Source organism: Acartia tonsa, chromosome 14, assembly GCF_053477335.1.
Source record: "Acartia tonsa isolate MP-2025a chromosome 14, ASM5347733v1, whole genome shotgun sequence".
In the NCBI taxonomy this organism is placed as follows: domain Eukaryota; kingdom Metazoa; phylum Arthropoda; class Copepoda; order Calanoida; family Acartiidae; genus Acartia; species Acartia tonsa.
Window position 1 is genome coordinate 42333642 of NC_137273.1, and position 26053 is coordinate 42359694.

At 31.8% G+C, this 26053-nt stretch overlaps 1 protein-coding gene across 1 annotated transcript in view; it reads left to right on the forward strand.

Annotated features, from left to right (window-relative positions):
• LOC145306247 (toll-like receptor Tollo) overlaps nt 1-26053 on the forward strand; it is a 176995-nt gene that overhangs the window by 52962 nt on the left and 97980 nt on the right. Inside the window, exons 5-7 of the mRNA XM_080148310.1 lie at nt 1079-1257; nt 1614-1863; nt 6158-6198. Of these exons, the coding sequence (XP_080004436.1) occupies nt 1079-1257; nt 1614-1863; nt 6158-6198 (470 nt within the window). The remainder of the gene's footprint in view (nt 1-1078; nt 1258-1613; nt 1864-6157; nt 6199-26053) is intronic.

A 26053-nucleotide genomic window follows, 5' to 3' on the forward strand; every position in this document is an offset into this window, starting at 1 on the left:
AACAGACAGACAAACAGACAGACAAACAGACAGACAAACAGACAGACAAACAGACAGACAAACAGACAGACAAACAGACAGACAAACAGACAGACAAACAAACAGACAAACATACAGACAAACATACAGACAAACATACAGACAAACATACAGACAAACATACAGACAAACATACAGACAAACATACAGACAAACATACAGACAAACAGACAGACAAACAGACAGACAAACAGACAGACAGACAAACAGACAGACAGACAAACAGACAGACATACAGACAAACAAACAGATAGACAAACAGATAGACAAACAGACAGACAATCAGACAGACAAACAGACAGAAAGACAAACAGACAGACAAACAGACAGACAAACAGACAGACAAACGGACAGACAGACAGACACCTTACTATTTAAAATTATTATGTAATATTTTTTAATTAAGGGGGGGGGGGCTCAATGAAAATAAATAGGAAACCACAAACATTTCTTTGCAGAAGGGATTAGAAAAGAAAAGCCAAGAAAATTTAATTTTTCATTGTCATCTTAAGAAGAGATATCATAGCTATAGCATATCGCTTTTCCCTATCAAATCTCCTAGATTTTCTATATTTATTTACAAAATTTGATTAAAATGTATGATTTCTTTAGGGAGGGAGGGGACATTTGGCTATTTATTACACTATTCCCCAAAGCTTTTTATAAAAGTTTTCTTATTCGTTGGCATAATAACTTTTGGGGCTTTTATGAATTTTTATTGGTTGGTTCATTTAGTTCAGTGTCTCTAAATGTATGGCAGTTTTTAATATTTCATATTGTTGTACAATTTTAAGAAATAAGTCGTAGAAACCTACTTTTTATTTCACTTTAGAATAATCAAATCATTTGTTATACATTGTTAAAGAAAGTTTTAAGAATAGTTATTTCTTGCATCGTATTATAAACAGCTTTACGCGGATATAAAATGTACAATTATAAGATTAAAACCAGTTTTTTTATTCGTAGAAAACTGGATATAATACGATGCAATACATAATTTTTCAGTATGTCTGAAAAATCATGTTTTTTTTATTTTCAGGATCTTCACCACGCCGAAACCGGCAGCAGCGACGGCAGTTTGACCGTAGAGGCTGGGAGCTTGTCCAAGCTGACCCGCCTGAACCAGCTGGATCTGTCGCACAGCGGCGTATGGAGCCTGCCAGCTGGAGAGCTCTGCAACCTGTCCGCCCTAACACATCTCAACTTGTCATATAACAGGTATGTATTTCGTCTCAGTATCGAACCTACTTATTAATTAAACGTATTAATTAACGTAAAGTTTCCAGTGATTTTTATGAATTATATGGATGACACTGCCTAGTAAAAGTAGTATGTTGTGTCTGATTTCTTGATATTTAGTGCAGATTTCCAAATTTCATTCATTAAACCGTACTGGTTTAATTTTTCTCCTTTATATTGAATTTCCTGTTGTATTATGCCTCTGCTTCTTAGTGTTTTGTCAGCCAGTTTGTTTGACAATTTTAGTGTATCGAAGTCATTTTCTATTTAGTTTTATAGCATAGATTATTTAGGTTTTATTTTTTTTGAGTCAATAAACATTTTTTATTTTCTAGTTTGTCAGACCTCTCCGACCTAAACCTGGGTACGTGTGACTCTAACCTGGGCCTGCTGGATCTTTCTGGCAACAGGGTCCGCACCCTGGACTCTGATATCCTGGCCAGGATGGTCCACCTCAAGGCCCTCAACTTCTCCAGAAATGGGATTAATCAGGTTCATGACGGAGCCCTGAAAGGCCTGAAGTCTCTGTGGTCCCTGGATCTGTCACACAACGAGATTGTCGCCCTGCCTGCCAGTTTGTTCCAGGTAAAGAAAAAGGTTTTCCTGAAAACCCTGGGTTCGAATCCCTGCCCCAAACCCGTGTCATTATACTATTCGACAATATTTTGTAATAAAAATTTCTTATTTGTTAGTTATATAACTTTGAGACTTTGTTTATCGGTTGGTTCATTAAGTTGAGTGTCCGAACGTTTCAATAAGTGACTGCTAACCTTTATTTATCAGGTATTCAAAGGGATAAGACAATAATGATACACAAAATTACCTCTTCTGTAGATTACAATTAGTGATTCATTGGTATATTACACTCAATTTAATGAACCAACCAATCAAAATTCAATAAAAGTCCCCTAAGTTGTTAAGCTAACCAACAAGAAAACATTATTATAAAACTTTGGGGACTAGTGTAATAAACAACCTAATGTCCCTTCCCTCCCTGTTTGATTATTATAATTTATATTTTGATGACACGCCTAATTGGACCATATTATTTGATTGATATATTTATTATTTTTTTGCCAAGGAAAGGGATAGGTTAATGCAGAGAGAGAGTAGACAATGGGCTGTTTATTACACTAGTCTCCAAAGTTTTATAAAAACGTTTTCTTTTTTCTTGGGTAAACAAATTTGGAGACTTTAGTAAATTTTAATTGGTTGGTTTTTTAAGTGGAGTGTTCAAACGTTTCATCCACTAATTGTAATATACTAAAGGGGTAATTTTGTGTACAATATTGGGGATGTACATTAATTTATTGGCCATTGTGTGATCCCTTTAGATCCCTCGGTAAATGGATATAAAATAGTGTGGATATTGTTACAGGGGAATTTTAGTTGTCAATTTAGGTTGCTTAAATAGTCCGCAGATATTGGTCCTCTATGGTCAGGTCATGGCAGGGAATGGAGGGTTTTGTGATATTTCATTTGCCAGTTGGGAGAAAATTTTCTATATCCGTTGACTTGGAAATTTTAAATTTGCCACCAAAATCATATTTCTATTATATTTGTCACAATTCCCTATTATTTATTACTGCAATGGAAATTTATTTATTTTGTGTTCATATAAAAAAATTTGAAAATATTACAATAGCGGGGTATATGTTTGTGTGTCATATTCGTATGCTGTTTTAATCGACTGCATTTGTGCATTATTCCCTAAGAGTTTTGGTTAATGGGGAAAATTAGCCCTCCCCAACAACTTTTTTAAAAACAACATTTTTAAAAACATATTTCATTAAGTTTTATATCAATAGGATAATTCTTTTTGGTCTAAAATATCATTTCTATTAAAATGCTACCTACTTTTTATGAACACCCTAGTCTATTAATAAATTTGAGGTCTTATTAGCAGAATAATGTAAAAATAATAAATATTGTAATTTTCACTCGAACTTTTCAACGGTTTATTTGATTTTTATAGTCGTGGTGTACAATTTTTTAGGATTTTATAGTTTTTTTGTATGCAACATTTGTACACAATAAATAAATAAATAAAAAAAACATGTATTTTAACTTTGGGGACTACTCTTATTATTTCACTAGTCCCCAAAGTTTCATAATGACGTTTTCTTATTAGTTGACTTTACAACTTCGAGAACTTTTATTGAATTTTGATTGGTTGATTCATTAAGTAACTATTAAGTGTAATCTACAGAAGGTTTAATTTTGTTTATTATCATTGGGGATGTAAGCAATTTATCAGCTATTGTCTTATCCCTTTAGATCCCTGAAAAACATCACAAGATTTATGAGGATAAATTAGTATGAACTCTAGTCCCCTTCGACTATAGGAACTGTAGTGTCAAAGCTATGAATAAAACAGTAGGTATAATTGAAAATATGACTCTAATTGTTAATTGTACCTTATTAATGCATATATATAGTTTTATGCTATTATTAGCATATTTTTGAGGGGTAGTTATATGTACATTAAGTCTCTTGGATTATCAAGGCGCTATTTACCTAACTTATGCTGACAACCAACCCTTTAATTCCACGACTTTTGTCTTGAAGTCCTACCTTTTAATTATAAATTTCGCCAATTTTTGACCAAGGCATTCCCACTACCCTAGCTATAGCATTTTCGGGTGCCCTTTAAGCTGCAGCTTCAGGCTATTGGTACAAGTCTGATGACTGTAAACAAAATTACCCCTTCTATAGATTACAATTATGGGAGACTAGTAATTTTAGTAGCTAATCAAATTTTTTGAGCTTACCAATAAGAAAACGTGGCTATAAAACTTTGGGAACTAGTGTAATCCTTTCCTGGGAAAAAGATTTAGTTTTTTATCTACAATTTGGCTAGGAAAAATAAATTCAATAATAAAATTCATTAAAATTTAAGGAATTTTAAACAATAAGATTCTGTACGAGTAAGCAAATATTTTTATGATTTTTATGAATTTTAATTCATTCATTTGTTTTTCCATTTTATTTATTTTTATTAAAAAAGATAGGGATTTAAAGGGATAAGACAATGGCAAACTAATTAATGTACATCCCCAATGTTAATAAATGTATACAAAATTATCCCTTCTGTAGATTACAATTAGTGGTTGAAACATATTGACACTCAATTTAATAAACAAACCAAGCAAAATACATTAAAAGTTCCCAAAGTTGTTAAGCCAACGAAAAAGAAAACGTTATTATAAAACTTTTGGGATTTGTATAATAAACAGCCCATTGTCCCCTCTCTATCTGTTAAAATATGTCTATTACAGCAAATCAATTGATGCCCTTTGTCTATAACTATTTAAAGGATTTAATTAAGAGCCAAAATACGACGTACAGACATACCCTAAGTTATATAGTAGCCTCGCTCTTAAAAAAAGAAAAAATAGAGAAGAAAAACTCCTACGCCTAAATTAAATTTTTATAAAATTAAATAAAGAATACCAACCACAACATGAAATCATAGAGGGAGGGGACATTGGGCTGTTTATTACACTAGTCCCCAAAGTTTTATGATAACGTTTTCTTATTCGTTGGCTTAAAAACACTAAGGCCTTATGTTGTATTTTGATTGGTTGGTTCATTAAGTTGAGTGGTCAAACGTTTTGACCATTAATTGTAATCTACTGGAGGGGTAATGCAAGGATGATACCAATTTATCATCCATTGTCTTATCCCTTTAGATCCCTGACTTGAAATATATATTCTGAGGTGTACATAAACACAGGGAAAAAGGGACAAGACAATGGCAAATAAAGTGAACTTCATAAAATCAGTAGAATATTTAGTCCTTTATTTAATTTATATCCCCTATGATGATATACAAAATTACCCTTTGAAACTATTAGCTGAAACCTTTAATCACTCAAATTAATGAACCAACTATTCAAAATTTGATGAAAATACACAAAGTTTTCAAGCTAACGAATAAAAAAAACTTGGGTACTAATTTTAAGATTGTCCTCCTTCTTCCTGTTCCTAAAATTACACACACACACCCATACACACATACAAACACACATACACACACACCCATACACACATACAAACACGAATACACACACACACAAACACAGAGAGAGACACTTTAATTCAATTACATTACATATATTCCCATACCGTATGAACCATAAAAAATTTTTAGAATGTTCTTTGGTACTTCGGTTACTTTACTCAAAAAGAGTATTGATATTCCATTTCTTTTTTATCAACTGATTTTAAAAATAAAAATTAAATCACTGATTTTCTGAAAATACCTCACAAAAATTAATATATATTCTTTACAATTATCCATCTATTAAAAATTCAAAATATTATCCAAGAAAATTGGTAAAGCTTTTATTTTTTGAACACACTGTATATTCACAAAATACAAGAGTAAATGTAACTTGTTGGCAAAAATAAAGAAACAAATTTACTTTATTTCCATCCATTACACTTTATTTTATTAGTTACAAAATATTCAAACTTGAGGTGTGCACCATGTGCACCAGGGCTGTTAGACTAGTCCCCAAAGTTTTATGATAATGTTTTCTTATTCGTTGGCTCAACAACTTTGAATTTTGTTTGATTGATTCATTAAGTTGAGTGTTCAAAGGTTTGAACCATTAATTTTAATGTACAGAAGGGGTGATTCTGCATCATTCGAGTTGTACACCAATTTGGCATTGTCTTATCCCTTTAGATCCCTTGGTGTGCAGTGCACAGAGATTCACCAGGAGGTGGTGGGGGGGGGGGGGGGGTAAACCTTGTAAGAATGAAGAAAAGGGGAAGTCCTTCCTTATTTCGATTTAAGAGGGGTGTTGACACCCCTTTTCTTCAAAATTATTATTCAAAAATATCTAAAATTTTTAATAATCTTTTTTTTCAGGACACCCCGAATTTGAAGCAACTGATGTTACACAATAACAGGTAAGGCAACCATTTTCCACTGGTATGGATTCGAAACTGATTTTTATCCGCTGGATTATAAATAGTCAATTATATAATGCTTCAATTTACTATTCGTGGACATCTAGCGATTCTGTTTTCGGGAGGGGAAGAAATGTAGCTTAAAACCACAAAAAGACTAAATCTACTATATGTGTTTTACCGAAAAATTTCGCTAACCGCTGAACCAATATGGTTCTCTTTTAAAGTGAAGCTTCCTATATGTCCAGGAAAGGTTTATAACTATTTTGAGAGAGGATAGCTCAATTCACTATAACTTATATTATTGTTGAAAATGTTTGAAATATTAATGAATTGCTAGTGTATATTTTAATTACCCTACTAAATATATTTATTAATGACTGCAAAACATATCTTCATTTGTCATCTATATTATTAGGGAGGGAGGGGATATTGGACTGTAAATTACACTGGTAACCAAAGTTTTATAACCCAGTTAACTTATTCTTTGGCTTACAAACTTTGGGTACCTTATTGAACTTTGTTTGGTTAGTTCATTCATTGTCTTATATCTTAAGATCCCTGAAAATTACAGACAGGGTCCGTTAAGGGTAGATTTTTTATTTTCCCTGTATTTTTTCATCAAAAATATCCTAAAACATGCTTAAAACTATGTATAAAACCATTTATTTATCAAAAAAGATCCTTTATAAAACGGCCTATCGTGGAACCTAATTAAAAATTCATACTTTTGCTGTTAATTGCCATTAATTACTAGAAGAAATTAATTGCCCCCCTCAAATACAAACATCCAATTTTTATCATGCAAAATAATTAAAATATTTTTTATAAAAGTTTTTAGTAGATTTTTTAATGCATTTATGCAATAGCAATTTATTACAATTGTATAACGTATCATATTATAGACAGCTTTCCGCGGATATTTAAATAAAAACAAATCTGGTATTATTTTTATTATTTTTTTATTTAATATTCGTGGAAAATTGTCTGTAATACGATGCTAAACATGCTTTTTCAGTATGGCTAAGAACCGGTTTTAATCCACCGGATATTAATCGGTTTCGAAGCTTTATTCTATTGCTTTATAAATATGAATTTTCATAAATTTATTGCATATTTTGATCAAAGAAAATAGGTCTAAAATATTGACACAAATTTTTAAGTATTGCTAGCTTATATTAGGCATTTTTCCAGGGAGAACGGGGACATTGGGCTGTTTATTACACTAGTCCCCAAAGTTTTATAACAACGTTTTCTTATTCGTTGGCTTACCAACTTTGGGGACTATTATTAAATTTTGATTGGATGGTTCATTAAGTTGAATGCTCAAACGTATCAACCAATAATTATAATCTATAGAGGGGGTAGCTTTGTGTATCATCATTGGGATAATCAACCATTGTCTTATCCCTTTAGATCCCAGCATTTTGCCTAGCCTAAACCATTTTGATATAAAATTACTGAAACAATATATTTAGGACAAAAGGCATAGAATATTTAGATTTAGATTGGCTAATTATTTTAAGAGTAGCTTTCCTAACTTAATATGTCTGTCTGTCTGTATGTATGTAACGATTATTCATCTATAACTATTCTTACATTTAAACCAGCGAATGCGCCCATATCATCTAGTGGATCTTCATTTTAGGGGGTAAGATAGGAGGCAGGAAAATTGCCTAAGACCATCTATAAAAATAAATAGGTATAAGTTACCTGATTTTAAAAATGTTTGAATTTTCAAAGAGGAAAATTGCTGGAAAATAACTGCAAATATGAAATATATCAAACACAGACAAATTATAAGCAATTTAATCAAATCAAAATATGAAGAAAAAAAATTTTGTTTAAACCACGACAGAAGTTTCACTAAAAATTGATTATTCAATCGGTTCAGTGGTTAATAAGGTCTGAACAGAAAAACAAATAAGAACCTTGTTGCTTTAAATATTAAGATATCTAAAAACTAAGACTTTTTTTTGAGAAAAAAGGGCTTAAAAGTAGGTAAGAGAATATAAATCCGCGAATATAATATTATAAAATCCAACAAGTTGTGTTGAGATGAGAGACAGATATCTATATGTATATTTTTCTCTGATCTATTCACGGATTAAGAGACATTTTAAATGAGTCTGATTCTACCCTGGCTAGACTTGACAAAAATCAAGCCTTTTGATTTTGATTATAGTATGATAATTAGTGACAGATCATCTATCATCTAGAGGATCTTTAAATAAAATAGCCTAAAACAATCCAAGGACCTGTGTGAAGCTTCCCTAAAATGGATTTATCAAACTTTTCAGTAGTTATTGAATTCTTAAGACCTTACTACTTTTTAAAAAGGATTTCTTTGGTGGCTTGTTTAAGCTATAAATGGAAATTATAAAACTACGCAATTATAAAGTTACATACAGAAATTAAAGACTTACATACATAGTTGAGAATCAAAGACTTATATAGCACTTAAAACAGTTTAAAAATGGAAAATAATTTTCCATTTATATATCCTTTAAGTTCCTGGATTTCTAAGCCTTTGAAGTATCGTTGGGGATGAGATTTCAAAAAGACTTCAAATACATGCTAGAATGTCAATAAATATCAAAATGGGGAGGTGCTGATACATTTGTTTTGTCTAAAAAATAGCTTAAAACCATTCAAAAAGACTTCAAATACATGCTTATCAAAATGGGAGGGTGCTGATACATTTGTTTTGTCTAAAATATAGCTTAAAACCACTCAAAAAGACTTTAAATACATGCTATAATATTAATAAATATCAAAATGCGAGGGGGCTTCTACATCTTGTTTTGTCTGTCTGTAGAAAATTTTCAGTTTTTCATAAAGAAAAGATTTTGCAAATTTTTTCCCATAAAATAAAGTAGTGGAGTTTTGGCTTGAACCCAAATATATAAAAAAAAACAGAGGTCTAGCTTTAATATATGCTTTAATAAATCTTATTTCCCCCATTTAGCGTTACGGACTGAGAGACTGACGGACGTACATACAAAGTGAATTATAGAGAAGCTTCTATACTAAAGACTTATTACCGAATCAAACCTAATGTACAAATTTTAATGTTATAATATAAAATGTAAGCACACCTATTAAAGCAAGTTTGATCATATTTTAGCTTCATACAGACACGTACACAGTCAGAGGCAAGACATAAAAGATGAACCCTGCCCCCCCCCCCCCCCGTCAATAAAATTTTTTATTGGCGTCCCCTTGAAAATAAGCCATTTAAATTTTAAATGTAGGCTTTTTAAATTCTTTAAATACCGTTATGATGATTTATGTATGGCTATTCGATATTTTTACTCGTACGTAAAAAGAGACTTACGAATCACTTAACCAAACCTAAAAAAACATTAAAAATGCGTTTTATATCTTTAAATGAAGACACATGGACAAAGTGAGTTACAAACTGTTTATTAGTAATAGAAATAGGATATTTTAGACAACTATATTAAATAGCATCTAAGAAAACCATTCATATGCATGAAGTAATTTTGATGCCGTACAGGGAGTTAGAGGACAAAGGGCTGTTTATTACACAAGTCCCCAAAGTTTTATAATAACGTTTTCTAATTTTTTGTCTCAATAACTTTTGGAACTATTATCTAATTTTGTTGGTTGGTTCATTAAGTTGTCTAAACGATTAGACAAATAATTTTAACTTACATACAGAAGGGGGTAGATTTGTGTATAATCATCGGGGATGTACATCAATAAATTGGCGATTGTCTTATCCCTTAAGATCCATGTTGCCGTACGGACAGACAGACGGACAAAAAATTGTAGACGAAACAATAAGGGGGGGGGAAGTTTTGACACATTTGCGTAAACAGGGAGTATAGGCTTTATCTTTGGACTGAGAGGATAGGTTATTAGGGATAAAATCATTCTTATATGATGAATTTTCCCAAGTTTTAAGATTTTTTTGGATAGGCCTCCAGGTTCCGGAGCTCCAGGCCTCCAGGTCCTCTCTGTACAGGTAAAAATTAAAAAGATAATTTTTTTTTGAAGAGTTAGAAGTCAACCTATGAAACAAAATATGCATAATTTTGAATGTTATTCACATATTTGAAGAAAAAAACGCATATTTTGTTTCATAAGTTAACTTCTAACTCTTCAAAAAAAAATTTTTTTTTTTCATTTTTACCTGTACAGAGAGGACCTGGAGGCCTGGAGCTCCGGAACCTGGAGGCCTATCCAAAAAATCTTTCTCTTGATTTCTCTTTTTCTCTTGCTCTCTTTCTATATTTCTCTATTTTATCTCTCTCTCTCTCTCTCTCTCTCTCTCTCTCTCTCTCTCTCTCTCTCTCTCTCTCTCTCTCTCTTTCTCTCTCTCTCTCTCTCTCCCTCTTTCTTTCTTTCTTATAATTTCTCTCTTTCGATTTCTTTTTCTTTCTCTATTTTATCTCTCTTTCTGTCTATTTCTCTCCCTCTTTCTTTCTCTCTTTCTATCTCTCTCTCTCTTATTTTTCATCCACCCTTTTCTCATTCTCTCATTATCTCTCTCTCTCTCTCTCTCTCCATCTTTAGCTAGATGTTTGATACAAACTTAAATATCTCTTCTCCTGATATCTCTTCACATTTGCAAAAAGTTAAATAAAACATTAAAAGAAAATCTAAAAATGTCAGGGAGGGAGGGAACCATGTGCTTTTAATTACACTGGTACCCAAAGTTTTATCTTATTAATTAGCGCATAAACTTTGGGTACTTTTACTTAATGTTCTTGGTAGTTCTAACCTTAATCTACAGTAGGGGTAATCTTGTATATTATCATTGTGGATGTATATAGATTTATATCATCCATTGTCTTATCCCTTAATATCCCTGAAACATGAGAAACATGAAGGACCACACAAACATAGGTGTTCTATCACATCCGCATATTATTACAACAGCACAAACTGATCCTTCCTCTAAGGGCCAGGGTTTCGGATCCGCATTGATTTTATGCGGATCCGGATCCGGATCCTCAAAATTTGGTCAGTGCGGATCCGGATCCGGATCCGGATCTTTGACAATAAAAATAAAATCACCAAATTTTTCAAAAAAAATTTATTCTTTAGTTCGAAGTCAAAAATACTTTTAATTTTCAAGTCTGAACCTAAACCTTAAAGATTGGCTCTCATCAAGAGAATGTCTGAGATTTTTTATAAATTTAGGTAGATTTTTCCATTTTTCCGCATTTTTTGGAGTCTAAGGATCCGGATCCGCATTTTTTTTGCGGATCCGGATCCGGATCCTTGGACTCAAAATATGCGGATCCTTGCGGATCCGGATCCGGATCCGAAACCCTGCTAAGGGCACTTGAGGTGGGGAAGGGGGGATGAAGTCGACCGCTGCCTCTAAATTTTTTAAGTAAACAAATTTATGAGGTTTAAAAAACTCTTTCAGAACTTATGAGAAGCTAAATTGTAAAGGTGAACCATATCGGCTGATCGGTTTGCTAGATCATACGGTACAGATAGACAGACACAATCACACACAAACACAGACAGCATATGCCTTATTGCGAGTATGAAAAACTATGATAATTTTATAATATGCGGAAGTGATTACACACCCCGCAAATATATTTACCAAGGTCAGATCTGTCCAGAAATGCGTAATTTTGCAAAATGGGGGAAGAAATTTAAAAACAAGATGATTGTGTAACTTTTAAATATAAGAACAGACAGACGGATGGACAACAAAGTAAAGTCTTGGAGTAGGAGCCCATCTCAGTTCATATAAATTTTCACTTATAAGAGCAGAAAGTATTCAAATTATAGAAAGCTATATGGGGATAATAAAATGAAAAATTCCTGTTTTGTTGACGCGACGGTCCGAAGGCCCAAGCCATCAAAGCTAGTATTACTATTTGTTGAAAATTGTTATACATGATTGTTTAGTATGACTCGGAAACGGTTCTAATCCAGTTGATATAAATAAGTTTTAAAGCCCTACTTGAAAAATATTTCATTTCTTACTGATATGAAAAGAGAAAAATGTTTGATTTTTATCAGTCTATCTTTTCTGGTTGTAGTACAAAGTACCCCATTTCCACTTTTTCACGATAAAAATCATTCTTTATTTTTTTCCGGGATCTGAGAGGATAAGACAATGGCTGATAAATTGATGTTCCTTACCGATGATGATACACAAAATTATTAATTCTGTAGATTATAATGGAAACATTTGAACACTCAACTTAATGAACCAACTAATTAAAATTCAACAAAAATACCCAAAAGTTGGTATTCTAAATTTATTAGACAATCAGTTTTGATCATTGGAAGGTTTTAGGCTATAAAATTAGTCCTTTAAAATATCTAAAAAGTGCAGATTTTCTCAACTCATAGAATAAAGTAAAAAATGATTTAAGTAAAAACTTTACAAGAATCAAGATACATATACTTTATAGTGTGCATAGAATTCCGTATATTTTAAAATCTGCATAGTGTTTTATTCGTAATAAGACCAGATTGGGGACAACGGGCTGTTTATTATACTAGTCTCTAATGTTTTATAATAACGTTTTGATATTTGTTGGCTTTACAATTTTGGGGACTTTTGAATTTTGATTGGTTGATTCATTATGTTAAGTGTTAAAACGTTTTAACCACTTATTGTAATCGACAGTAGGGGTAATTTTGTGTATCATCATTAGGGATCTACATTAATTTATCGGCCATTGTCTTATCCCTTTAGATCCCTTTAATGTAATTCTTATGCGGAAACGAATGCACACTTGTCTTTACACTCATATAACATTGCAGTAAAAAAGTGTCCCATCAAATTCGCAAATAAACTTGTCGACAATAAAATAGCAATGCATTATGTCGACAATAAGCAGGGAGGGGTGGGAGCATTGGCCTGTAAATAACACTGGTGCCCAAAGTTTATAACCACGTTATCTTAAAAACTTTGGGTACTTTGATTGTTTGGTTAAAAATTCTTTTTATCCAATACTTTACCAAATATGCAAAAGGTGTTTTTTAGTTTATCATCATTGGTGATGTAAAAAGGAAAACTTAAAATAAGCCAATAAAATTAGCTGTTTAAAAGGAATACTATGGCAGTAATATCTCTGTGTGTATATAATGGATATATTATTACTTGGATGTAATAAAGTGATACTCGCAGCTTGCCAAAATAACGATACCCTCATTCCACCCACTCCCCTTCTATTAGATGAACGAACTGACCAATAAATCAGGTCCATATGTAAAACACTAGAGGGAGAAAGGGCCAAATAACTGTATCTCCCCATCGCAACCGCCTTGTGCAACCTTTTTATTGGGTCATTGAAAATCAACCAATGGTGTCGCTTATATTAACACAGCCAAGTAGCAGAAAATAGTTTAGAAGCAGACGAAAGAGGTCTTTCAAAAAGGAAGGGAGGTAGTTGTCTGTATATACATCTATACTATAGATCTGTTGTCATATTATCAAGCTAAATTGACGATAAATTTTCCCCTGTTAATATATCCACGTATATTATATCCAATGTATGTTGTATATACTAGGTAATATATCCACGTATATTATATCCAATGTATGTTGTATATACTAGGTAATATATCCACGTATATTATATTTAATGTATGTTGTATATACTAGGTAATATATCCACGTATATTATATCCAATGTATGTTGTATATACTAGGTAATATATCCACGTATATTATATCCAATGTGTGTTGTATATACTAGGTAATATATCCACGTATATTATATCCAATGTGTGTTGTATATACTAGGTAAAAGTTAACCTAAGATTTCCGCTGTAGAACATCAGAACTTAGGATAGGGATATGGAATCTTGATAATTAAGGGATAAGACCATTGACGATTAATTGATACATCCCCAATGATGATACTTAAAATTACCCCTTCTATAGAAAAAACTCACTGGTTTAAAAGTTGGAACACTAACATTTTGAACTAACCAATAAAATTCAACAAAAGTCCCAAAACTATAAAATTTGAATAAGTATGTCTTAATTTTAATCTTATGAACAGTTTTATTTTGAGAATAAATATCTCTGTAATTGCTGCTGGTAGTAAAATAAAATGTTAACCTCACTTCCGACTCTTTCTCTCTCGGCACTCACTGGCGCATTTTCCTTTTCATGGGAAGCTTCACTACACCCCCCCCCCCTCCATATCTTCTCTTACATAGATGTAGGCATAGCACGAGAAAAGGATCATGGAGGTACTTTGACTGAAGATTACACTGGTACCCAAAGTTTTATCTTATTTGTTGACCCAAAAACAATGGGTACTTTACTTGTGGAAGTATATTGGGTGTTTTAGAAGAAGGGTGGGGGGAGGGTGCAAAATATAAAAAAAGGGATATTGTATTTTTTCTTGAAATTACTCTTTCCTTCATTCTCTCTCTCTCTCTATCTCTCTCTCTTTCTATCTATCTACTTCTTTCTCTTTCTTTCTCTCTCTCTCTCTCTTTCTCTCTCTCTCTCTCTCTCTCTCTCTCTCTCTCTCTCCCTCTCTCTCTTTTCTCCCTCTCTCTTTCTCTCTCTAACTTTAAAGGCATTTGCTTGAACCATTATGATTAAATATTTCCCCTCAGCAATTTTTATGATGGCTCGGCAGCCGCTGCTTGTTCGACAATAAAATCAAACTCAAAAATGCTAATTGTATTTGTAGATTAGCATTTTAGAAACAAGTTTAGAGTAAACTTTTGATCTGCGGGTGCCGAGCCCTTATTTTTACCACCTTGTCATCAAGAAATATAGAAAGAGAAAGAAAGAAAGAGAGAAAGAAAAAGAGAGAGAGAAAAGGAAAGGAGAGAGATAGAAAAAGTGAGAAGGCCGAACTTTTTCCTATTTTACTGTAATGTCAATTTTTACGAAGAAACTTTTTTTTCACAACCAAACTTCTTAGAAGACAAGAATTGGAGATATCTTTTTTTTCTTCTCTTTTTCTTGTCACTTTTTTCTCTATTTTTCTCTATATTAATGAACTTGAAATACTGTTTTTACGGATAGGTGGTTTAGAAGAACCCTCAAATTTAAAGCTTCCATTAAAAGTTCCGCAAACAAATAGACAGACATCCCACTGGTTAAAGCCTTCATCCTGATATAAAAGTAACAAGATGTCTGTCTGTGTGTACTAAAAGATCTTGTCAACTGTTGAACCGATGTTTATCTCCTTTACAATGTAGCTTCTCATAGGTCCTGGGAAGGTTTACAACTGTTGGGTACAACAATCTCCCAAGAAAAATGGGCTATAAAAAATTATACCCTTCCCAAATTTTTTTTTAAATTAAAAAATTAAAATTAAACGGGTGGGGGGTTAACTTCAGCCTCCCACCCCCACATAAAGTGCAACTAAAGGCCTCTAGGGGCGTAACCCCCAAAATAAGTTAGTTGAAGGAACATTTTGAGCAAGTTTATCCCATTTGAACACAAACGATTTCCGCTAGTTAATGTGACTTCTTATAACTTAGAGAGGTGCTTCAATTTTATAAATAATTAACTTTTTTAATTGCACATATAGATTTTATTACCATACAAAGTTCAGTCGTAAAACTTTTAAAATTATTCTATGCAATGTTTATTATGGTGTTTTGATTTTCTTAGGAATCGCCAATTCAAAAATTAAGTTAAAAAGACAATTTTTCCCATACAAATTTTATGTGAAAAAGGCTCAAAATCATTATGTTTTGAAATTATTATTTATTTTAACAGGAATAATAATATTATTTTACTATGATAGCCAAAAATGATAATAAAAATCTATTTTCTTACGAAAACAGATTTTTAGAAATGGTAGCACCGCCTTTTAGGCATTTTTATGCTAGCTATATTACAGCTTAGTGTTTAAACTAAACTACTTCAAAAGAAGCAATTTTCATAAACTTCCTCAGTTAAAACCAGGGAAGAAGGGAATAGTCAGATGTACTTAAATTAATACCACCACCCCCCCCCCTCCCAGTGTAATTATAAGCTACACATTGCAAACTTAACACACACAAATTTGGAGGGGGAATTAGTTATCGCCCATTGTCCCATCCCTCCATTCTTGACTAAAATTTAGTATAAAAACGTAAAAACAACTACCATACAAAATAATAAGCAGTTTTCAAGACATTTGCTTATTAGTAGCGAACCTTTTTTTATAAATATGGCATGTCTGTCCGTTTGTCCTATAGCTTGTCTATGTTGCACTACTTATGGACAAATAAATTTCCTTGTTAAAAGCGAAGATTTTCTATAAACAGGTTCGGTTGTCCTTAACAGATATCTGATATCGTAAATTTTGATATGTTACAATTGTCCTATCGATTTGAAACTTTGCATGATGATTCCTTTAATAGTTTGGTACGATTTAGAAAGAGTAGCAACTCTATAGTAATTACCAGGTACTCCGTACATCCATTTAAATCATACTGTTTGATTTTAGCGTCGATTCTATTGATGTTGTCATCCTTGTTTATTATTTCTTTTTGTTTAATGATAATTTGTAACTAATAATTATAAAAAATACTACTAAGGATCAAATGACTAATTATTTAATTATCAAGTCAACGAATGGATAATTAACCCTCATTAGTTTGACAAGGATGGGGATATTGCACCCCAAGAATTTTTTTGCCTCCAAACTTCATATTTTTTTTATTAATACTAGCTCCTAGAATCCCGGGGCTCTATATTTAAAGGGTTATGGAAGGGCAGAAAAATAGCCTAAAACCACCACAACACCTATAAGAAGCTTTACTGAAAAGGAGAACCAAATCGGTTCAATGGTTAATAAGATCTTAAGCTTCAGACAAAGAAAAAGCTTACTACTTTGTATAATAGGATAAAGATTTATAATTATTTCTATTGTAGGGATCTTACGGGATAAGACAATGGACAATAAATTACAAAAAGTGTTCGATAAACAAAATTTATATTATATAGATTAAAATGATAGTGTCCAAAGTATAAAAAAGATCCAAATCATAGAGTAGCTTCGCTACTAAAAATTGGGAGGAAGGTATTTAACAATTAAAGGAAACAAGTATTTTATTCATTTAACATTAAATACTGTAATTAGTATTTCCAGTATGGCTCTAAATCCGATTTATTTCCGCAGGAAACTTTAAAATCATGTATAGAATCGTATTACAGACAATTTTCTATTGACATTATAAAATTAATATAAGATTTGTCAGTCTTGCTTTCTGCGGAAAGCTGTCTATAATACGATGTAATAAATAACTAGTTCGCTAGATTCAACCCTGTTCTGCACAATACTATAAAAGATTTAGAAACAAAACAGTTTTTCAAACAAACAAAAAAACCCTTCTACGTTACAAAGTTTTTAATATTTTGAAAATCCTTGGAAAAGTTTTAATATGAATATAATCATAGGTTTTACAGATAATCGACAAATATAAGATATATATTCAAAAAGGGGATTTAAAATCAAATATTAAAGACTAGCGGTTGCGCCCCTAGAGGTCTCTAGGGGCGTTTTCAATATAGTTTAAAAAGAAAAAGTACGAAATGATCAAGGGTGCAATTATTCTACTAAGGGCAATTTCTCTTGGGAGGGTGGCGGTACCCTCCCCTAAAATAATTATTAGACTTCCAAGGACATATGAGAAGCTACATTGTAAAGGAGAGCCATATCGGTTCAGTTGTTAGCGAGCTCATTCGATACAGATAAATAGACACAAACACATAGATATCCTGTTACTTTTATATAAGGATATATTTGAGAGGATTTATTTATCTTTTATAGTCCTATCACTGGATTCCTGAGAAATTTATATTCCATTGTCATGTCCCTACAGCTCTGGAGAATTGAGTAATCCAATTCAGAGAGAGAGAGAGAGTACAATGGGCTGTTTATTACACTAGTCCCCAAAGTCTTATAATAACGATTTCTTATTCGTTGGCTAAACAACTTTGGGGTCTTCACTGAATTTTGATTGATTGTTTCATTAAGTGAGTGTTCAAACGTTTCAACCACTAATTTTAATCTGCAGAAGGGGTATTTTGTGAATCATCAATGGAGATGTACATCAATATATAGCCCCTTGTCATGTCCCTATAACCCTGAAGAATTGAGTAATCCAATTGTTCAATTCAAGAGTTAAAGCTTCTTCTTATATATAACACAACTAGGGAATGGTTTTCTGCTATTTGATCAAATAAGATCTAATCATATTTTTGATTTTATTTTTATTTGAAGCAACTCTTTGATACACTTTGTCTGTCCGTCCGTCAGTAAAATAGAGTAAAACACTAGAGGGAGAAAGGATTAAATAACTGTATCTCCCCATCGCAACCACCTTGTGCTACTTTTCTATTGGGTCATTGAAAATCAACTAATGGTGTCGTTTATATTAACACAGCCAAGTAGCAGAAAATAATTTAGAAGCAGACGAGAGGTCTTTGAAAATGAAAGGAAGGTAGTTGTATGTATATATGTACATCTATCCTATAGATCTGTTGAGTATCTATCCATGCGGGGGGAGTAACTACCAGTTTAGGCATGAGTTATAATACTTTAATCCTATTAATATCAATACATACATACAGACAGACAAACAAACAGACAGATAGACAGACAAACGATACGAGAAAGCTCTTTGTGCTTTGAAAATGATAATTTTTTTTATGCAAACAAACAGACAGACAGATAAACATTTAATTAAAAAAGATAAAAGGGGGGGAGGTTACTCAATTGGGAGGTAAATAGATTAAAACCTTCCAAGAACAAAAGAGAAGACTATATGATAATAAGATCCCATTCGCTCCAGCGAAAAGATGTCTGAATAAATCAATAAGAGTCCCATTTTTTTAAATTTTAAGTGTCATTTTTGCTATAGAAATAACAATTATACATAAATTTTATTTTGAAATAAAACAGACAAAAAAAACAGTGAATATATAATCTCTTACAAGAGCCGACATCACATCTATCATACAAATATTTCTGTGTGTGTGTATTCACTTCCGAATGTTGCAGTGGTACCCAAAGTTTTTGCACTGTAACTTTGGGTACTTTCCTTGAATTCAAACTAGTAGGTAGTGTCTAAAATTTTCAGCCAATACTTTGATATACAGAAGGGGTAATTTTGTTTATCATCATAATGAATGTGTACATTAATGTGTCCAATGCTTTTATCCCTTAAGATCCCTGAATTGTTCATTGTAATAGTTATTTATCGCATCTTATTATAGACAGGTTTCCGTGGATATTAAAAAAAATAAGATTAAAACCAGTTTTGTTACCTCCGAGAGACCGAAGGCTCGGGCTAACAAATCTGATATTGATTTATGATTTTCATTTTGATATTCGTGGAAAAATGTTGTAATATGATTCACGATTTTTCAGTGTGGCTTAAAACCGGTTCAAATCCAGCGTATATTAATCGGTTTCGAAGCCATACTGGAATTTGCGGTTCTGATGATTTGTTAATGCGTGGAAGTGAATATACACCCATTGAAAATTCTAGGGGGAGGGGATTGCTTTCATTTCAATAATAATAATAATACAATAACGGTGGGCGGGGGACGTTTTTAAGGGGGCGGGTATTAAAAATATTTCTGTCAAAGGATGAAGTGTGGGGGGGGGGTGAATTAAAGAAGCGAATATCCTGTTTTTGTAACCAATGGATGTATAATACGTGGATATTGTGAGAGATTCTTGCATATCCTGAAAGAATGTTTCTTCAAGCTGGCTAATGTAAAGATACCCTCCATCCCATCCCCTAACTATGGAGTCACGTATTGACCAATATCAGAGGACTATAGTAGCAACCTAAATTGAAGACAAAAATTCTCCTGTCATAATATCCACTTATTATAGATCCTATTTTTGTGTTATATTATCAATTTCTTTTATTCATATGTCTGGAATCCTTTTTAGAGGCGCAGCTACTTTAAAAATTGAAACGTCAGTACGTCCATCTGTCCGTCTATGACTTGAAATTAGTTGATATAATGGATCTTAAGGGACAAGACGATGGATGATAAATTGATATACATTTAACAAAATTACTCAACAAATCAAAATTCAATAAATATACCCAAAGTTTTTTTTCATATAAAAGTTTGGATACCATTGTGACTTATCATATGGATGACATATTATCAACATGGCGTTATTTTCAGGACCACATACTTTTGTTTATATGATATAATAACTACGAAAAATTAATTTTAAAATTGTAAATATCTTGTTAATTTAAGTCTTTAAAAACATGTTTTTTATTTGAATGTCTATCTTTAAAATATGTTAATCCGTACATTGTATTAAGAATAACATAAAAAAGATCAAATCAAAGATAGCAATGAAATATTTGAAAAATAAGCCATTAAACTTATGGGGTTCAAAACTCATTTTTCTACCTAATTGGATCTCTTAGTTTTTGATTGGCGGAAAAAGTAAAAACAAATATTTTTTCTTCGCCTCCTCTCCACCCCCCCCCCCCCATTTTAGCTAGAGAAATATAAATTGTGGACGGAAGGGTTTAAATAGCTTGTTATCATAGTAAGGGGGTCGGTTTTTTTAAACAGGAGCCCTTTTGGGATATTTACCCAATAGGGGGGGGGGGGTTGAGACATTGGAATCTAAATTACACTGGTTCCCAAAGTCTTATAACCACTTTGGGTCAAAATCTTTTGTTGTATTTTGATTGGTTGGTTCATAACTTGTAGTGCCCAAACTTTTCATCAAATAAGGTTAATCTACAGAAAGGGTAATTTTGTTTATCCTCATTTGGAAATAGTTATCAATTTATGTCTATTGTCTTATCAATTAGCTTAGGGACAGTTTGTGCTGTTGTAACAATATGATGTTTCTTGTGCAAGGTTTAAATTGTTAGGACGATGCTAACATGCCTAAAGAAGGTGTATCAACTATTTTTTTTATAGCTAGCCGGTTCTTTTAGTAAGTAGTAGATGTAAAATTTTTCATAGAATTCAGATATGCAATCGGTTTTTTTGTAGACCTCTTATTTTTTAAGTAATTTAAGTTTAAAAAAAAAAAAATTAAGTCGATTTTAAGGTACTAAAATGCAACAAAAAAAAGAAAGAAAATGGTCATTATGAACAAAAATAGTAAGATCTTTAATTTGACACCTTACTTTTTCAATTCTGTCAGGTAATTATTGAAAAAATCGATTTTTTTTAACCCACGAGAATAAAAACTTTGAACTTAATTTTATTATTTCACAAATAAAAAAATATGGGTTTATATACACCTTTAGAATCAGAAAAATATTACGAATCCATTGTAAGCAAAATTGAAAAAAAAGTTTACAATATAGTATATAAACTACAATAAAATGAATTATATGAAAATATCATATTATATTGTACAGGCAACGTCTTAATTCTTCAATTGAGTATAAAAATGGGAAGGGGGTAAAGAGGGGGTAAAGAGGGGGTAAAAAAGGGAAGACAACAGTGTTGTCTGAACAAAAAAAATAATTGGCCATTTCTTTAATTTTTTAATTTTTTATTTTTTTTCAATTTTGCTTACAATGGATTCGTAATATTTTTCTGATTCTGAAGGTATATATGAACCCATGTTTTTTATGTCTGTTTGAGAAAATATTTAGGTCTAAAGTTTTTATTATACCGAGGTTAAAAAAATAGATTTATTCAATAATTACTCAACAGAATTTTAAAAGTAAGGTGTCAAATTAAAGATCTTACTATTTTTGTTCTTACTGGCCATTTTCTTCTTTTATTTTGTTGCGTTTTAGTACCTTAAAACCGACTTAATTATTTTTTTAAAAAACTTAAATTACTTAAAAAATAAGAGGTCTACAAAAAAACCGATTGCATATCTGAATTCTATGAAAAATTTTACATCTACTACTTACTAAAAGAACCGGCTAGCTATAAAAAAAAAAGTTGATACAACTTCTTTTCCGGATCTAAAGTATAAACACGGCTCCTGGGTCCGAGAAACCTTGGGTGGGGAATGATATTTGCCGTGAGGTTGTTATTATGTTAATATATTCTGTATGAGCACCTATACTCTTCCAGGGATCTAAAGGTATAAGACATTAACCGATACATCCTTTAAATTACCCCTTCTGTAGATTACAAATTTGAAACAAATTAGACACTCGACTTAATGAACCAACCAATCAAAATTAAATAAAAGTCCCCAAAGTTGTTATGCTAATGAATAAATAAGATCATTTTGGGTACCAAAATCAGATTTTGTGATATGATCAATCCCTGTAACCATGGTTGCGAGCTGGTAACCCCCCGTTGAGTTTTCAAATTTTCACCTGGGCACATAAACTAGACATGAACAGGGGGGTATATTAACCCCCCTCCCCCCCAAAAAAAAACATCAAAAGCGCAACATTAAGAAAAGGTTTATTGATAAAAAATCATTGATTTTTTTGTAAAGAATTTTTTTTTTGTAAAAATAGTATTTAATGATTTAAAATTACATAGGTTTAATAGCTTGCTAAAATTTGAACAATTTAAAATTCTTTGACCATTTTAAGAATAATTTATGCTTAATAAAATGTAAATACATGGACTTTACTATAAAAATAAAAAATAGAGGATAGGTAGATAATTCAACTGGAATAAAAACCATTTTGCCCTCAAAAAACTTTGTCTTATAAGATAAAATTTGAAGAATGTTTAGTTGAGCTTATTTTTGAATGGCTTTGCTTCGTTTTATTTTGAATGGATCTAAAGGGATAAGACAATTGCCGATAAATTGATGGACATTTCCAATGATCATACACAAAATTACCCCTTTAATAGATTACAATTTGTTGTTGAAGCGTTTGGACACTCAACTTAGTGAATCAACCAATCAAAATTTACTAAAGTACATAGTTGTTTAGCCAAGAAATAAGAAAACGTTATTTTAAAACTTAGGGGACTAGTGTAATAAACAGCCCAATGTTCCCTCCCTCCCGTGTTATTGTGTATTTATGAAAAGGTTTTTTTGATGACTTACAGAAGTCGTTGGGCAGCAAATGTAATAGAGTCCAATTTCTAGAATGTCTAAAATATTAAAATTAAGTTGAAGTGTCTACGTACTAAAGATTGATATTTCTAGAATTATTCAATACTATCATCATATGTAAAGTAGTACGGATTTTTATTGACATTGATAAGCAATTAACCACTTCTCATGATGGTTTTAGGCAGAAAGAGAGGACAATGGACTGTTTATTACACTAGTCCCCAAAGTTTATCATAATGTTTTCTTATTCGTTTGCATAACAACTTTGTGGACTATAGATTTGAGTTGAGTGTTTAAACGTACTTATTTTAATTTACATAGGGGGCCATTTTCTGTATAATCATTGGGGATGTACATCAATTTATCGGCCATTGTCTTATCCCTTTAGATGCCTAAACCAATTTAAGACTTTTGGGCACTCTAATAACTTCTGCTTTTGAGAATATTATATTTTGGACTCTCTTTATAATTCAAACCAGATACCCTTATTATAATTTTCATCATACACCGTTAGGTGAACATACAAAATTATGAAATTTTTTACAGCAACGTTATAAAATCGTCTAATATATTTTCAAAAAATCCTCGAATTTAAAAAAATACAGGAATCTAAAGGGATAAGACAATAGCCGATAAATTGTTCTACATCTCCAAATTTAGAGTACAACTAGAAACTTTTGGACACTCAACTTAATGAACCAACCAATCCAAATTCAACAAAAAGTCCCCAAAGTTGATAGGCAAACGAATAAGAATACGTTAATTTAAAACTTTGGGGGTATAGTAAAATAAATATCCCCCTTCCTGTAAGAAAATATAGCTTTAGCTGTTTTGTTTATGTAATAAACATGCGTAATTGAAAACACACCCATAGTAGAATAAAACCTGTATAAGGGTTAAATATTATATATGAGTAAGGGGGGGGGGGGAAGTATACAATACAAAAGCATACAAAAGGCAGACTAACTATATAGCACCCTGGGAGGGAGGGGACATGGGAGTATAAATTGAATTAGTCACCAAACACGAATTCTCATTCGTTGGCAACTTTCATTAAATCTTGATGTACACCAATGATTATACCCCACATAATGGGTAATACAATAAATAATCAATTTATCGTCCATTGTCTTATCCCTTAAGATTTGTGATAGCAATAAACATTCTAAAAAATATATCCTATATAAAATTTGTAAAGGCAAAAAAGTTTTCTTGCGTTGCCTTATTCGTGTCTATGTTATCAATTCAAAACCAAAATAGCAGAAGAGGGGTTGAAATCAGGTAGGGAGGAAACAATGGGTTGTTTATTATACTAGACTACAAAGTTTAATGATAATGTTATCTTATTCGTTGGCTCAACAACTTTGGGGACTTAAATTAAATTTTGATTAGTTGGTTTATTAAGTTGTAAAAGGTATACAAAAGTGGAAATTTTGTGTACCATCATTGGAGATGTACATCAATTTATCGGCCATTTTCTTATCCCTTTAGATCCCTAATAATTCTTAAAAGATGGGTGGGGGGAGCAAAGAAGTTAAAGTATAGAATAGAATCCAGGTAGAAGATTCTGCCTGGCTAGCCTGAATCTAAATTGAAACATTTGAAAGACTAAAACGGCTACAAGGCTGTTAGTAAATCACATGATTTAAGTAATTATTCTGAAAAAATATTCAAAATAAATTCCTTTTGCAATAATTTACTAAAAGCCTTGTAGCCAAGCCTCGACCTTTCCTTTCCCTATTCACAATGGATTAAAATCGAATTTTATGTGCAAAGCCTTAAAAATTTTAATAAAAGTAAGCAACTTTCTTTTCAAAAATGTACCAAAATTATTGGTCTCAGCATTTATATGATAGGTTTCGCTCCTATGCTGTTTTCAAACAGCTGATTATACATACTAGCAACTACATCCATACATGAACTTGAGGTAGGGGAGGGGGGGGGGGGAGGGGTAGTACCAATTTAGCTGACCCTTAAAAATTATAAACGTGGTCAATCATACTTATCAAAAAAAGGTGTACATTAAAAGTAACTTTTCATTTTGTCTAAAATGACCAAGCATCATATGCTGGAACAACCTCAAGCGGTGTATTACAGCGGTGGTTTTCATTCTATAACACTAATATCTTAAAGAGTACCCACTGTAAACGACAGCAATATATTCAAAGATAAATCTTACAAACACAATATGAAATTAAATTTCAAAGGTTTAATCAAATATTTAACAGTATCTATTAGACTTTGATACAAATAATTTTTTTTTTCAATTTTGTCCAACTAGTCATTGTGATTTGTACTTCAGCAATATTGTCTTTACTGCGCAAGTCAAAGATTTCTTCTAATTTCCCAGAAATATTTAGGGTTTTCACTTCTATTCCTCCTTATTCTATGGGGGGGAGGGGGTTTGAAAGGGAAATTTGAAATCTAAATAAAGGATATATTTTATTAAAAAGTAGTAATTATGAGGAAGTGATTTATCGCATGGGACAGCTTTCCGCGGATATTTAAATTAAAACCAGTTTTGTTAGCTCCTAGGGGCCGAAGGCCATGCTAACAAAATTTACATTAATTTAAAGTTTTTGTTTTAATATTCGTGGAAAACTGTCTGTAATAAGATGCCATACTGAAAAAATATTATTTTGTGTTTTTTTTAACAACTAAGAAAATACAATTTTTTAAAACTTAATGGGATATTTTATAGCAAAAATGATAGACGAAAATACATTAATTCTTATCATAATGTGTAGACATAAAAAATAAGAAAAATATATATGAATGCGTTTATATGTGTATCAGGAAGAAAGGAGACATTGAGCTGTTTAATTACACTAGTCTCCAAAGTTTTATAATAACGATTTCTTATTCGTCGGCTCAACAAGTTTGGGATATTTTAT